Source organism: Eubalaena glacialis, chromosome 15 (assembly GCF_028564815.1).
Source record: "Eubalaena glacialis isolate mEubGla1 chromosome 15, mEubGla1.1.hap2.+ XY, whole genome shotgun sequence".
Lineage (NCBI taxonomy): Eukaryota > Metazoa > Chordata > Mammalia > Artiodactyla > Balaenidae > Eubalaena > Eubalaena glacialis.
In genome coordinates this window covers 68,949,396-68,966,033 of record NC_083730.1, presented here as the reverse complement: position 1 = coordinate 68,966,033, position 16,638 = coordinate 68,949,396, and the positions used below count along the sequence as shown (strand labels likewise).

Below are 16,638 nucleotides of genomic sequence, written 5' to 3'. Positions count from 1 at the left end.
AGAGATGTGGAAGATGACAGGCTGACCCTGTCCCACCTCACGGAAAGAAGGGCCTTGTCAGGCACCTGCTGGCAGAGACAGCCGGCAGCCCAGGTGAGCCCAGCGGCAGGCACGTACCTTTGCAGGCCCCCGCCGCACCCAGGTGGTAGATGGCTGCCAACACCCGCCAAATGGCCCTCTGCTCGCTCTCCAAAACGCCCAGCGTCTCCATGGCGCCCTGGAGCTGGGCGAAGGCAGCCGCCGCCCTCTGCTTGTCTTCAGGCTGAGAGCAAGGGGAGAGAGGAAGACAAACAGGCCGTCACGGTGGAGGAAATGCAAACTTGCAAGTGGAAGCAGGGCTCGGTCTAGGGGGAACGTGTGGTCATTTTATGACCATGGTAAATTACCCACGATTAAGCTGGGGAGTACTGACACACCGAACTCAGGCTGCTGGGAAAGTTATAAAAATCATGTCTATCTGACTTTGGAAGGCGACATGATTTTTATTCATTCGTGTGTTCATTCAATAGATTTATTGAGGCTCTGCACTGTGCTGGGCTCTGGAGAGACAGAGATGAGCGAAATCCAGAACTTGACTTTGAGGACCTCTCAAGCTAGAAGTGGAAAGAGACGTAAAAACAACTAAGTGCGAAACTGGCTAAGTGGGGGACTGTGGGATCTCAGAGGAGGGCCTGGCCGATCAATCCCACTCGAGAGAGTCAAAGAGAATGTCGCAGGAGATGAGACAAGATTGTGATTGAAGTCTGAAAGACAAATAGGCAGAGCTGACCAACTGGATGGAATAGAGGCCTGACGGGCAGAGGGAACAACGGGAACAAAGGACATCTTTGGAGACAACAGGTGCTCAACTGAACGTGGACAGAGAAGCAGGTATTTTTGGAGGTGGGGCAGACAGAGCGGGGGGAGGAAATAAGCACAAGAAGCTGGCCGGTGCCATGGAGAAGGCCTCAAACACAATATTAAAGGGAACAGGCTTAAAACTCCAGCCACGATGGACAAACACGCATCCCTATTTACACTCCTGGACCCGTGGCAGACAACACCAATCGATGAAGATCCCACAGCAAGCCAGCGAGTCCAGATTCTTTTCAGGATGTCCCCCCTTGCAGCCCCACCCAATGATCTGCCTCAGCAACTGAAAGAGACCCTGTCTGCCATCCCCAGGGCACGCAGAGGGAAATTGCCAAAGACTTTTAAGCAGGAGGAAAGAGAAAATAATATGACCAGATGTTTATGGGTTGTAGGGTGTCACTTTTCCTTTTTCAGATTTATGATCCCAATTATGTTTGTTTTTTTTAATAAATTTATATATTTATCTATTTATTTCTGGCTGCCTTGGGTCTTTGTTGCTGTGCACGGGCCTCCTCTAGTTGTGGCGAGCGGGGGCTACTCTTCGTTGCGGTGCGCGGGCTTCTCATTGCGGTGGCCTCTCTTGTTGCAGAGCACGGGCTCTAGAGCGCAGGCTCAGTAGTTACGGCGCACGGGCTTAGCTGCTCTGCGACATGTGGGATCTTCCTGGACCAGGGCTCGAACCCGTGTCCCCTGCACTGGCAGGCAGATTCTCAACCACTGTGCCACCAGGGAAGTCCCCCCAATTATGTCTGATTGAATATTAAAATTAGTCTGAAACTCCTAACTCCACACACACCATCTGGCCAAGGAGACGCGACCCAGAAGCCTGCTGGGTTGAGAGGAAGTGAGTTGGGGATGAGAATTCTTCTGTCAATAATCCTCCAACAGATAATGAGGACCTGATTTGCACTTGGCCTGTTTACAGAGCTTGGGTGATGAACTGTAAGCTGTCAAAGCTGGCAGGTCCTTGAATTTTATGGAGTCCAATGCTTAGAGAGGGGACAACGCTTGCCCAAGGTCACACAGCAAGTTAGTATCAGATACAGGATTAGAATCAGGCTTTCTGACTCCCCGTCCAGGCCACTTGTCCCCTCCACTCAAGCCAATTCTTCTAACTGGGAAAGAAACCTGCAAGGATCATCGACCTATTGGGACAACGTCAAAGCATGCAGTGACATTGAGAGATTCGCTGTGGAAACATTTCAATTAATAGCAGAAGCATGTTCCACTGATCCATCGTATTTCTGGGGCACCACAGGACCACAAAAACCCTAGCAACGAGGAGCTCAACCTAGCAACTGCAGCTGCTCCGCTGGAGCAAACGGAGGAGAGGAAGGCATCTTACCAACATGCTCTTGGTTATTTATGAGATTTCAAAGTAGCAGAGAAAGGACACCAAAAGGACAGTGGCAACACATTTATTATGGCTCCCACTGTCAGCCATGAGCATTTGACTTTAAATTACAGGCAGACCCCATCATCTGCCACTTAGCTCATATGAACAGAAGAATTAGAAAACTTCCACTAAAGCTTGTTTGCTTCTTTTTCTCTCCTCCCCGCCTCCCCCGGTCTCTGCTGCAACAGAAGACACGGAGGGATGAATATATATGCTTCTGATCTAAAGCAATTAGAATCACGAGGATGTTTACAGTTCTCTAAACTTCTAGGGAGCCAGACATCTCTGCATAATGCCCTGACAAAAGCCAGTCCTTGCCTCAAAATCACGAAAATAGAAATCAGATCAGTGGGATAAATCAACTCACGGCCGAAATGTCTACCAAGAGGAGAATGGATAAACAGTGGGTGGTCCAGCCAGGGCACAGTGATGGGGTACCACGCAGCAATGAAAAAGATCACGTCACTGATCATGCAAGCACGTGTATGAACCCCACAGATTCCACGTGAGACAGAGGAGCCATGTACAAAAGACCACGCACTGTGGATTCTGGTTACATGAAGTCCAGATGTGGGCAAAACTACCCTATGGGAAGAGAAGTTAGGATGATGACTCAGGTGGGAGGGATGCCTCTGATGGGGTGGGGACTCAAGGGAGCCTTTACTGGAACGAGGAATGTTCTAGATGTTGAGCTGGTGTGGGGTTGCAGGTGCGTGTGAGAATATAATCATCACTGAGTTGTACACTTAAAATTAGTGCTTTCATAAACATTTGACTGTATGTCTCAACTGAATTGAAAAAAAGAAAGTGAAAAAGTAAAAGCTGACTCAGAAGATGCCCAGGCTTTGTCTGATGCAATTAAAGACGCAAGGTTAACCCAAGGTGGCAGGTAATTTAGTGCAAAAAATAAAATCCAAAATGTTCTCTCCACATTCAACCGGGCTGCATTTAGAGCACCCAGGAGATTCCGACAATGCAGAGAGAGGCCAGGTTTGGATTTGGAGGCAGACAGAACTGCGTGTTCTCTCAGCTCTGCGTCCCTGCGGTGTGACTGCACAAATCTCTTGCCCTTCCGCTGGAGGCTCAGTTTCCACCACTGTAGAATGAAAATAACAGCCAAACCTCCTCCCAGGCCACTGTGAGGATTAAATGAGTTGAAGTGCGTAAAGCACCAGCACAGTGCCCGGCACACAGTGGCACTCAATTAATGCTGGGCTCGACCCCATGCCTTTGCCCAGGCTGTCAGGCCTTCCAGGGACACCTTCCCTGCTGCTGCACAGCAGTCCCTGGCAAGTGAATCAGGCGTGGCCCGTCCTTGAGGGTCTCCCAGTCCAATAAGGGGGACAGATGTGCAGACAGACACTGACAGCACAGGGTGAGTGCTGGGCCTGGGGCGCCCCGGGGAGCGGTAAGGAGCCGACTTCTGGGAAGAAGCACTGAATGAAGCCACCAGCACGAGCAGGAGAAGCGGGTGCTGGGCGGGCAGGCAGGCAGGCAGGCAGCGTCTCCTAGCAGAAGGGCGCGGGGCTGGAAGGCATGGTGCATTAGGTGCCAAGCCCCCTGAGGGGGCACGTGCAGGCCTCTCTCACAGGGTGCAGGGCCGCAGGGAGCCACGGTCTGCAGCTGGGCACTGCTCTCCGGTGGAGGGCGCGGCACCGGGGGCCTCCCTGGCCGAGGGAACCGGCCCCTGGAGTTCTGCCCCTGGTTATAAGCACAGTCCGGGCCCGGGGTCGCACTCTGCTTCACGGGGATGTTAACCACACCCCCTCCTCCAGGGCCAGGGTGGGCGCCCCTGTGTCTCTACAACCAACCAACCCAGGCCTGGAAGGATTCCCACGGTTCCAGCCCCTGGATCTGGAGCCGGATCCGGGAGGGAAATGCAGAACACTGAATCTATCCATTTGCAAAAGAAACGTGGGTGCCTGCACAGGGGGGTGAACTTGACGGAGACCATGGGGAGGGCAGGACAGGTGTCCAGCCAGAGCCAAGGGCTCCCTTTACCTCAACACTGACGGGTCCACATTCTCTCCGGGCACTGCGAGTCCATTTAAGGAGGGAGAAGAGAAGGGTTAACTGAGCACCTACAATGCTGCACTAGGTGCTTTTACCTTGTAAGGCAGCTGTGAGTCTCTCCAATTCTCAGAGGAGAAACTGAGGCTCAGAGAGGCTAAGGCACTTGTCCAAGGCCACGCAGCTGGGGAGGGACGGAGCCACTATACGCCAGATTCTCTACTGAGCGCCCACCCTAGGGGCAGACCGAGGGTCAGGGCGTTGCTCCACCCACTCCACAGGGGGAGAAACTGAAGCTGAGAGAGGAGAAGTGACCCAAGGCTGCACACTGGGGCACATCCCAGAGCATGCGGTCTGCAGCCAGGGCACAGACCTGAGATGACAGCGAGGGGCGAACAAGAGAGACAATGTGGAGTCAGGCCAACCTGGATGCCCTGCTTCTGTCACTTAAAAGCTGTGTGCCCTTAAGCAAGTAGTTTCACCTCTCTGAGCCTGATTACTCCTCCCAACCAACACATGTGATAATAATCTCTTCTGTCAAAGGGTCCTTAGGAGAATCAAGTAAGAGAAAGCTCCTGGCAGAGCCCCTGGCAGGAGTGCCTGATCCCCCATCCTTCTGTCTGGAGCCCATTCCTCCACAGTTGACGCCTGGGTCATAAAAAATAAATGTGCCTCGGGCCAAAGCCTGGCTGCTGCCAGCCAGAAGCAAACTGCTGGGAGGCAAGGATTATTATTATTATTATGACCACTGCTGCTGGTACTTTTTTAAAACATCAGTCTAGGTTGAGGAAAAATAAATTATAGAGGAGAAAATAATATGAAAGCTTTGTGATTTCAAATGTGTCCTGGTGCCCTAACAGATCTCAAATAAGTTCCATTTAAAGCGGAAATGTGGGGCTTCCCTGGTGGCGCAGTGGTTAAGAATCCGCCTGCCAACGCAGGGGACACAGGTTCGAGCCCTGGTCCGGGAAGGGAAGATCCCACATGCCGCGGAGCAACTAAGCCCGTGCGCCACAACTGCTGAGCCTGCGCTCTAGAGCCCGTGCTCCGCAACAAGAGAAGCCACCGCAGTGAGAAGCCCGCGCACTGCAATGAAGACCCAATGCAGCCAAAAATAAAATAAATAAATTTTATAAATAAGTAAGTAAAAGCTGAAATGTGGCAGGCAGGGAGGACACAGCGCAGGGACAAGGAGGGGAAGCTGGCCATCAGCGAGTGAAGGCGGCCACGGAGGGCCAGCACCACCCCGAGGGCCGGCTTCCCCACAACCTGGCCCCGCCGCTCCAGCTGACAGCCCCCCGGGCCCACACCCTCACCCTGTGCTCTGCAACCACTGCACTACTGGCTCTCCCCCGCCGTTGCCTCTGCATCGGGAGCTCGGTGCAGCAGGAAGGCTGGCCTCACTGCACCTGCCTAACTTCTCTCACAGTCCAAGACCAGCTTGTACTCACCGCCTCCAGGTAGCCCTCTCTGACACTTCAACCCTCCAGGCCTGCCCATGTAATATTTGGGACACACTTAAGTTAAAAAAAAGTATTCGATGTTTATGTGAAACTCGAATTTAACCGGGCATCGTGTATTTTTTCTAGTTTTACTGAATTATAATTGACAAATAAAAATTGTATATTTTTAGGTGTGCAATGTGAGGATTTGATATACATAAACACTGTAAAATGATTACCGCAATGAAGTTAATTAATACACCCATCACCTCACACAGTTATTGTTTCTTGGTGTGTACGAACACATAAGTTCTACTCTCCCAGGATATTTCAAATGTACAGTAAGTCCAGTATTATTAACTATAGTCACCATGCTGTTAGATCAGTTACAAGATGAATATGGTCTAGGTATCCCATATTTTTATTTGCTGACTCTGGAGACTTCGGGGGCTTGTACTTAGCAACTCTCATTCTTGGGGTGATTTCCTGACCACCAAATTCCTTCACTGAGTCAGTACCTGATGGCCCAATCCCAGAAAACTAGCCCAGGCTTCTATCAAAGACCGACGAATTTCCAGCTTGTATTTTTGCTCTTAGAGAACAAAGAAAACACTCTCCATACCTGCCAGGTAGCAGGGTGAGAACAAAGAAATACCCTACCAGTTCCCACAGATCAACTGGTCTAAAAAAACAACCCCCAGAAACACACAAAAAAAGAAAGCCACTTCAAACACCTCTTTGATTGGGTTCACACTGTGCCCCATTCCTGTATGCAGACTGTGAACAAACAGGTCAGGCTGGGATGCTCGCGAGGGCCTGGCTTGAGCCCTTCTCCTCATCAAAACCAAGAAAACAAACAACAACGCTCTTGCTGATTCAAATGGATACATGTGGCCCAACTTCATTAAAGAAAACCCAGCACTGGGATAGCCTCGCATCCCCTGCCGTGCTGGGGCCAGTCTGGGCTCCTAGCGCCGCGGAAACCAGGGGGAGAAGAGGCATGAAAGAAGAACATACTGCAAGTCCCCCCCGTGGAGGGGGGTGTCAGGCAGGTGAAGCTGGGGGAGCCGCATCACCCCACTCCATCCCACTCCACTCACTGTCGAAACAGACTCACCTACAGTGGTTCTCAAAGCGGGGTCCCTGGACCCACAGCTTCAGCATCAACTGGGGACTTGTGAGAAATGCAGATTCTCAGGCCCTAGCCCAGACCTACTTAATCAGTAACTCTGTGGATAGTACCCAGCAGAGAGAGTGTTGAGACAGCCTTACTGAGGTGTAACTGGCAAAAATAAACCACTCATCTTTAACAAGTACACTGTGATAAGCTTTGACATATACACCCGTGAAAGCGTCGGCACTCAAGACAATGGACACATCCATCACCCGCAAAAATTCCCTTTCATAATCCTCTCTCCCCTCCTCCTGCAACCAAAACCCCAGGCAACCATTGACCTGTTTGCTGTCACAGCAGATACGTTTGCATTTTCTAGAGTTTCAAATACATGGGATTATATGGCTGTACTCTTTCATCTGAGATTTTTCACTCAGCACAATTATTTTGAGAGCCATCATGTTCTTGGATGCATCAGCAGTTCATTGTTATTACTGAGTAGGATACCACCTTTATGGTTTTCTACAATGAATTCATCCATTCACCTGTTAATAGACATTTTGGGTAGTTTCTAGGTTTTGGCTAGTACACATAAAACTGCTAATGAACTTGCATGTAAAATAAATTTTGCATGGATGTACACTTCCATTCTCCTGCATAAACACCTAGGACTAGACTAGCGTGCCACGTGGGAGGTGTATGTTTAACTTTGTAAGAGCCCGTTTTCCGAGATGGTGCACTATTTTCCACTCCCACCAGCAGGGTATGAGAGCTCCAGTTACCCCAGATTCTCACCAGCATTGGTACGATCAATCTTTTCAAGTGTAGACACCCTAGCAATTGTGTAGTAGTTATTTCATCATGGTTCGAGTTTCAATTTCTTTAATGACTAAGGATGTTTAATATACTTTCACATGCCATCTAAGTATCTTCTTTGGGGAAGTCTATGTTGAAATCTTTGGCCCATCTTTTTTGTTGGGTTATTTATGAGTTCTGAGAGTCATTTATAAATTCTGGATTCAAAGACTTTTTCAGATATGTGATTTGCAAGTATTTTCTCCCAGTCTGTGGCTTGTATTTTCATATTAACAGTGACACTCAAAGAGCAGAAGTTCTTAATGTCAACAAAGTGCAATTCATCAATTTGTTCTCTCATGGACTGTGCTTTTGGGGTCACATCTATGAAGCCTTTGCCCAATCCAAAGTCACAGAAATTTTCCTCCTGTTTTCTTCTAGAAATTTTATGATTTTAAGTCTTAAATTAAGGTCTATGATCCATTTTTTTTGGTCGATTTTTGTACATGGTGTGAATTTGTAGACTGAAATTCTTTTTTTTTGCATGATGATACCAAATTATTCCAGCGCCATTTGTGTCCCTGACACGTATGTTTGGAAAAGGGCTTCAGAGTAGAAATGATTCACTCCCCTCTGCCTGGTAAGCTCCTACTCATCCTTCAAAACCCAGGTCAGATGTCCCCTTGGCTAAGAAGCCTTCCCTGACTGAGGCCAAGTAGCTTTCATCTATCCTCTGGTGTACAGAATGTTGTACAAACTCTGGCATTTTTCTTATCCCACACGATTGCATTAATTCCCAAGTCTTTCTCTCTTGATAGGGTGAAAATTCAGGGATGAGGACCATAATCCCAGCACTCAGCACAGGCCTGGCACAGGGGGTGATGGTAGGAGTGGGGGTGGGGGTGGGTGACTCAAAACAAGTTTTAAAATATAAAAAAATAAATAAAAGAATAAACAAGTGAACAATGTGCTTTTTTAAACAACCGAATACCACCTCCCAAGGCCCTACTCCCAGGCCCCATCTTCCAGGAAGCCACATTAATCATCAACAATATTTCCTAAGAAAACTGCCACTGACTGATGTAATCCAAGCCCAGTGCTAGCTGCTTTCTGCACATCGTTTCATTTAATCCTGACAACAGGTCCATGAGGCAGATACCGCTAGCTACTGTTATTTTACCGAAGAGGACACAGACATTCAGAGAGGCTAGGGTCCATGCCTGAGGTCTCATATCCAGTTAAGTGTCAGAGCCGGGGTTTGAACCCAGACAGCCTGTCCCGGAGACCGCGCCCTTACCTCTACACAAACCACCTCCTGGTTCCCTTTATTAGCACAAGACTCACTTCCCTGACAAGCCCAGGCCCCATAAAGGCAACCCTGCCTCCCCCACGTGACCAGCCCTTGCCAACTACTCACCCCAGTGGCAGAGGGACGAGCCACACAGGGGACCCTCCCATCTTGGCCATGGGGACACAGACACCCACTCACACCCGGAAGGACCTCCTCTTTACCTGAGGCCACACGCCCATGCCGAAGGCGCTGCTGTCTGCCAGCTGGTGCAGGTACAGTTCTGTCCTGGAAACAGAGAAGGGACCAGAAGTAAGGGAGGACCCACCCACACCAGTGGCCTGGCAGGGCAGGTGGGCATCATGGCACGGGGCTCCACAGAGTGCCCCAGGTGGCCCCGGGGTCTGCCTCAGGCCCTGGCCCTGCCTCCCGAATATTCCTCACTTGCTGCCCTCAATGGGCCCTCCTTAAGTGAAGGCCTTCCAGAAGCTTCCTTACTCCTCAGTTACCCTGCTCTGAAAACTGGGAGTTTCCTCTCTAATCTGCCCTCTCTCCAAAGGGTAAGGTGCCCCTCTGGCCTTAGCCAGGAGGCTCAGGACAGGTTGGGCCTGCCCTTCAGACGGGGGTGGAAGGCAGGAGACAAATGATGGGGGACGCAGAGGCAAATTGAAAATTATCACCCCTCGCCTGGGGTGAGCACTCCCTGGAGCTTCACTAGATAGAACCTTACTCATTCGTTCAACAGATGAGGAAACCCAAGGCTCAGAGACAGGGAGCCACATGTCCAAGAATTCCCAGGAGTCAGCGAGGGGCAGAGATGACTCCCTGGGCCACCTCCCCCAGAAGGCCCTCCCAGATGAGTCTTCTGGCTTCTCTGCTGTTCCACCTGGTGCCTCCTCGCCCTGAGCTACCTCAGGTGCACCCAAGGCTCTCACAGAGTTTAGGAGCTTCTGGAAGATTTGGGGTCTGCTGTTCCTTGCCCACCTCCCACGCTGCTGTCAGAACCTGTACCAAAATGTCACCGTCACAGCAGACATCCACCACCCCCCCCCAGCGTGTATAAAGAGCCATATGTGAATTATCTCACTTAATCCTGTAAGGTGAGTCAAGGTACTATTTCCACTTTACAGAGGAAGAAACGGAGGTTCAGAGCAGGTGACACCTGGCCAGGTTCACCCAGCCCAGGAGCAGTACCAGGCAGCAGGAATCAGAGGCCAGATTCCTAACCACTGGGCTCCACTGCCTCTCAGCTCTGGGCAGACACAGGGCTGGGGCCCTGCAGAGCAGAGGCCCTTTGTCTCACTGCCCTTGGCCGTCCCTGCTCAGCCCAGTCGCTCACCTGAGATCCAGGTCCAATCCGGCTAGCATCTGGGAGAAAACCTCGAAATTGCCTTCCCCTTCCAGCTGCCGGGCCACGTGGCTCTTCTCCAACAGCATCGTCTGCCAGGGGAGAGGACAGGCGCCAATCAGCACGAGGCCCCGCTAGGCTGCCCGCACACCCCCACCAACCCCCAGGCCCACTCTTCGAGGCAGCACCTCAGGCCCCAACTTGGCTGGACGCCTCCAAATCAAAACGTGCCAGCCCTTTGTCTCACTGATTCAGAGTCCACGCAGGCAATGAATGCAACGGGCTCATTCCGATGAAGGAATCCAAGGGTACTAACAATTAACCCAGAGCCGCCCTCCAACACACTCTTATGCAACCGAAGCCCTTAATAACTTGACCCACACGGTGATGCACGGTAGACTTTCAGGGCCGGGACAGAAAGGGATTTATCGTGCACCAGCGAGTCTGGGTATTCTCCTAGCTCCACATACAAACAACCCTTCTAATAACCTAATCCTGTTTTCTGTTCAAACAGAATGTTTGCGGGGGGAAGGGGAGGAGCCGGGTGATTTCAGAGAGAGGAACAATCAGGCCATGTGCCTGTCACACATGGGCTGCCGCAGAAGGCCAGCGAGCGCCTGTTTAATTTCAGCTTCCGCTTTTAAGACCCAGCTAATGAGCGGCTGAATTATGTATCTACTCATGAATATTTCATCCCTGTGATACTCCGAGGCACAGACGAGCCGCCGTGCTCGGGGAGGAGATGTCTGGGCACTGAGCGAGGTGGGGAGGAGCTGGCCTTGGCCTGGGGAGCGATGACCATTTAGACACATTCCAGGGTCCCAGCTGGAGGCGTGGGCCCTGCTGAGGGGGGCTGAGGCTACTGCAGCCCCAAAGAGCCCCCTCTCCCTCCCACCCAGAGGCCTCACCTGGAGCTGGGCGGCCGTGACTCGGCCTGTGGCGTTGAAGTCCAGTGACATCACCATGGAGAACCGGGTGGCACGGCGGCTGTGGCTGGTGAACACGGAGCCAAAGGCCCGGAGGACAGTGAAGGTGGCTCGAATCTTCTCCACTGGTGGGGCACAGACAGGGCATCACCCGTGGCCCGGGTGCTGCCACCCCCACCTCTCACAGGACCCCATTCTGGCCCCAGGCCCCAGCAAGGCCCCCTCCACTCCCCCAACTCAGCTCTAAGCCACACCTCTTCCGCTGCTGGGCTGGCCCTGTGCTGCAAGCAGGGGCGCGGGGGGAGCAAGAGTGAGCCCAGAAGGGGAGATACACACACCTAGGATTGGTACGATCTGAGTGACAAGGGCTGCCCTAGGGCCTCCTGGGCCTGGTGGAGTCTAGGAGGAGGGCAGGGCATTAACATTCTTGGACCTGCTCTCGGGGAATGCCCATCACAGCCAGCTCAAAAAGCCCTGCAGTCCCAGGCTTTTTAACATAACTATTTAACGAGCACCCACTATGTGCTAGGCACCTGGATACAGCCTAGCCTGACTCCCACTCCCCCAACACACACTTTCAGCAGAACTACATTCTGGGAGGGCCTCCCCTTGCTGTATCCCCAGCTCCTAACAGGGCTCTAACCTGGGCCAGGTGCAGAACAGGTGATCAATAAAGCATTGGAATAACCCCAGTGGAGAAGCAGGATAGTACAATGGTTAAACAAGCTTGAATATGGCCTCTCCCCGTTGTTAGTCACCTGATTTGGAGCAAATAAATTAACCTCCCTGTGCCTCAGATACCCCATCTATAAGATGGGGGTAATAATAGTACTTACTTACCTCACGTGGTTGCCACAAAGACTAAAAGATTTAATAATGTAAAGTGCTCAGAACATGCTCCAAATATGGTGGTGTTAGCATTGTTTGTTATTATTAGAAAAGCAATACTGCCTGGGCCATATATTCTCAGCAGGGGGAATACTGCCCCCAAGAGGGCAGAAACTGATTCTTGAGGATGGGGGCAGTTTTCCTTTCTTACGTATAGAATAGAGCACAGATACATACATATATATATATATATATATATATATATATATATATATATATATATATATGTCTGTGTGTGTCTGTATATATATACACACATACACACACACTGCATAAACAAATACATGGTGAATCTATGGCATTAACTTTTCATGGTGGGAGACGATTAGGAGAAAGAACAACTGAAAAGGCTCCTCAGAGGGGCAACAATACATTGAGAACACTGGCCCAGGGGTAACAGCTCTGGAGCCAAACTGTCTGTGTTTGAATCTCGGTGCTAGGATGTATGAGCTGTGTGGCCTTGGGCAAGCTGGTTAACCTCCCTGCGTTTTAATGGCCTCATCTATAAAATTCAAATAATAATAATGTCTACCTTATAGGGATGTTTTAAATAATAAATAAGTTAACCTGCTTGGAATAGAGCCTGGCGCGTAAGTCCTCAGCAAGCATTTACCACGATCACCATCAATATTGTAATTATTATCACCAATTGACACTATTTTTTACTGAAGTATAGTTGATTTACAATGTTGACACTCTTTCTTTCATGCCCAACTCAAACATCATTTCCTCAAGGAAGCCCCCCGGCCCCTTCTCTGTGCTCCCTCCGCCTCTCCCCTCCCCAGCTCGGCCAGCAAGTGGTGCAGAGCATTGGAGTCTGGCACAGATGTGCAGCTGAGTCTCCCTTCCGGCTGTCAGTGCCTCCTTGTCTTTGTTTTTACTTATCGGGTCCTCTGCACAGTCCAGTGGGCCGTGCGCTGCACAAGGACACCACACCTAAGGGCACAGCATTTATATCAGATAGCCATAGGCCTGTATACTTATTAGGATGATGGCCCAGAGCACGGTGGTCAAGTGTTTGGTTCTAACAATGTCAATGTGTGACGACTGTTCCACATGTGGCAGTGAGTGTCTTAGGCAAGGAGTACCTGTTTCTAATTCACACAAAAGTACCCGACAGACTAGGGGTGGCCCTGCCCAGAAGCCAGCACAGGGTCTGCACACAGGTGCTCAGTGAACGCTAGCTGAGCAGATATAAGAGAGAGCCACCCAGCACCCCCTCCGACTCTCCCTTCCCTTCCCCCACGCCACCGCCCCCACCACGTCCCAGCTGCACGTCACCTGGAGACCACTGTACCTGAGACCCTGCCATCCACACTGCCTGCCATCCCCACCAGGTGCTCCAGGACCTGCTCGCAGCAGGTGGTCTTGCCAGCACCGCTCCGGCCCAGGGCCACGATGCTCTGGTCCCTCTGCTGGCTCAGCAGAGCCCAGTACGCCCGCTGGGCCAGGGAGCCAACGTGGGCGGGTAGGCCATCCCGGCAGCTCCTGGGCACCTGCAGGAAGATCGCCGGCATCAGCCTTCCCACCCAGCCGGGGCCCAGGGAGCACTCCACAATGCTCCAACCCAGCCTCAAGCCCAGATCCACGTCCATGCCTCCCATCCTACTCCAGCCTTGTCAGAGACGTCGTGCATTTTTCTGGGGAGAGCCCAGCCTGGAGATCTAGTCCTGCCACTGGCTTGCTGTGAGTCCTTGGGCAGCCTTGGACCCTGCTCTGAGCCTGGCCTCTTCTTCAGCCAATGAGAGGCTTGAACTAGAGCTGCATTAGCTCATGGGGCTCATCTTGCTTGCTACACAAAGGACCGGATCGTACCTGTCTGAAATGAAGCAGGTGGATAAAATGGCTCAATTGATTAGTGACGTCTGCCATGGAAACAGAATGGGGCACGGGGGAATTGGCGGTACGTGTGCTATGTATTTGCTATAACAGATTTAGATACCGGAAGCCCCTTTGACTTCATTCATTCATCCATCCATACATTCATTCACTCAGTAAAAAAAAAAAAATATTCATCGAGTGTCTACTACATAGCAGGCACTAACCCAGGCACTGGGGGCACAACACTGCTCAAGGCGAATAAAGGAAATCTCTGCCAACCGTGAGGAGATATCATTATACACCTATTAAGATGGCTAAAAAACCTGTTTTTAATTTTTTTGACACACTACCAAGTTCTGGTTAAGATGCAGAGCAAGTGGAATTCTCCCACAATGCTACACAATACAGCCACTCTGGAGAACAGCTTGGCAGCCTCTTTTACAGTGATACGTACACTCGTCATACAACAGAGCAATCCCACTCCTAGGTATTTACCCAAGAGAAATGAACATTTGTGTTCACCAAAAAACCCTCTGTCACTGGTTATATTGAGTAGGTATTCAAAATCATCAACAAACTAGAAACAACCCAAATGTCCCTCAACTAAAGAACTAAGATAACCAGCCACCCTGGTTTTAGCACTGAAAGTCCCATGTCCCAGAAAAACCATTCCCTCCCACGGAAACCAGGACAACTGGTCCCCCTCTGAACAGATAAACAAAGCTGTGCAATAAAATACAATAGAATAAAAGAACTAACGGCTCACAGCTGCAACAATATGGGTGAATCTCAAATGCGCTGTGCATTGTGATAAGTGGAAGAAGCCGATTCCAAAGGTTACACGCAGTACAATTCCATTTATATGACTTTTCAGAAAAGGCACAACTAGGGAAAAGGGACAAAAGAACAGATTAGTGGCTGCCAAGGGCGGGACATGGGGGAGGGGATGACCACAAGGGTATGGAGAACTTTTGGGGGTGATGGGAACTGTCCTGTAATTGATGGCGGAGACAGTTTCACAACTATACGTGTTTGTCAAAAACTTACAGAGGTGAACACTAAAAAAGGTGACATTAACTGTATGTAAATTATACCTTAATAAACCTGACTTAAGACAAAAAAAGCCCTGCCTGTAGAGCCTGCTTTCATTTGGGAGAAGACAGATGATAAAAAACCAACTAATTAAATTATACTGAACGGGAGTCATTTTAAAGCCATGAGCTTGGATGAGATCACCAAGGAAGTGGGCGTTTAAAGAGGGAGAGAGAAGAGGTGTAGGGATGGGGCACCCAGCCTTGGAGAGATCAGGGACCAGCAAAGGAGGCTGAGAGGGAGGGCCAGCGGGACAGAAGGAAAACCAGGAGAGTGGAATTCCTGAGCTACGGAAGGGAGTGATGGCAGGAGGAGGGAAGGACCAGCCCCTGAAGTGCTGCTGAGGGTCAAGTCAGAGGAGGCCGGAGAATTGTCCGCTGGGCTTGGCAGCATGGAGGTCACTGTGACCTTGACAAATGTCTGCTTAGCCTGGTGGTTTTCAGGGAGAACGGAAGAGGGCGGTGGAGGTAGTGAGGGCAGTAGAAAGGCACCAAAGGGAGCAGGGAAACGGGCCTGGCTGGAGGAGGACCTTGGAGGCCCAGGATGCTAAGCGGGTGACAAGTGGGCTAGCATCCACCTTCCCAGTGGCTTGGCAGGACCAGGGGCACAAACTCTGGTGTGGCGGCCCTCCCCCTCCCCGAACCCCCAGCCTGGGGCTAAGGAGCACCCCCAGTGCACTGTTGGCCTTTCCTACCCCGAGGCCCCCAGGAACAGCAATGAGTCCCCATCCTGACACAAATCAAAAGGCTCACAGACCTACTAGAGAATGGACCTGAGGATATGGGGAGGGGGAAGGGTAAGATGTGACAAAGTGAGAGAGTGGCATGGACATATATACGCTACGAAACATAAAATACATAGCTAGTGGGAAGCAGCCGCAGAGCACAGGGAGATCAGCTTGGTGCTTTGTGACCACCTAGAGGGGTGGGATAGGGAGGGTGGGAGGGAGGGAGATGCAAGAGGGAAGAGATATGGGAACATATGTATATGTATAACCGATTCACTTTGTTATACAGCAGAAACTAACACACCATTGTAAAGCAATTATACTCCAATAAAGATGTTAAAAAAATAAATGACTAAAAAAGGCTCAGCAGGACCCCAAAGCTAGCAAGGTAGGACAAGCCGCCACACTGGCTGGACACAGCCTAAGGGAACGCAGCGGGCAGGGGGTCCTGAGGTCCGAGCCTCGGAGCCACCTCCCGCTTTGGAAACATAAAAGTTCAAGGGCCAGGCTATCCCAATCGTCAGCCTTCTCAGGCCTGCAGGGGAACAGGGAGGATTCTGCAGACCCAGGCCCCGCAGTCACACACAGGTACCCCTGCATGCTTGCACACGGGCACGCTCAAGGGCACACGCACCCAACAGCTGCAGAGGCCTCTGCACACAGGTGTGCCCATCTACACCCCACGCAGTCACAGCACACTCACCCCAAAAGAGGCCTGCACCCCCAGGCACGCACCCAGCTCCCAGCCACCCGGCAGGCCCAGACCCCCAGTGAGAGAGGCCCCCAGCCCTGCCTGGACCCCTCCTAGCCCATCTTCAAGGAGGCCTCAGTCCCAGCCTCACCGCAGGTCTCTGCTCCCACCTGGTGGCCATCTGAGGAACCAGAGGGGACTCAGCCAAAGACAGAAGGCAGCTGTGGGTGCGGGAGGCAGCGTGACTT

The 16,638-nt window shown here is 51.2% G+C and overlaps 1 protein-coding gene across 1 annotated transcript in view; it reads right to left on the bottom strand.

The window, feature by feature from the left end:
- MYO18B (myosin XVIIIB) overlaps positions 1–16,638 on the bottom strand; it is a 218,838-nt gene that overhangs the window by 189,470 nt on the left and 12,730 nt on the right. Inside the window, exons 7-11 of the mRNA XM_061169252.1 lie at positions 13,357–13,555; positions 11,154–11,296; positions 10,237–10,337; positions 9,122–9,185; positions 118–262 (exon numbers count right to left, since the gene is read on the bottom strand). Coding sequence (XP_061025235.1) covers positions 118–262; positions 9,122–9,185; positions 10,237–10,337; positions 11,154–11,296; positions 13,357–13,555 — 652 coding nt within the window. The remainder of the gene's footprint in view (positions 1–117; positions 263–9,121; positions 9,186–10,236; positions 10,338–11,153; positions 11,297–13,356; positions 13,556–16,638) is intronic.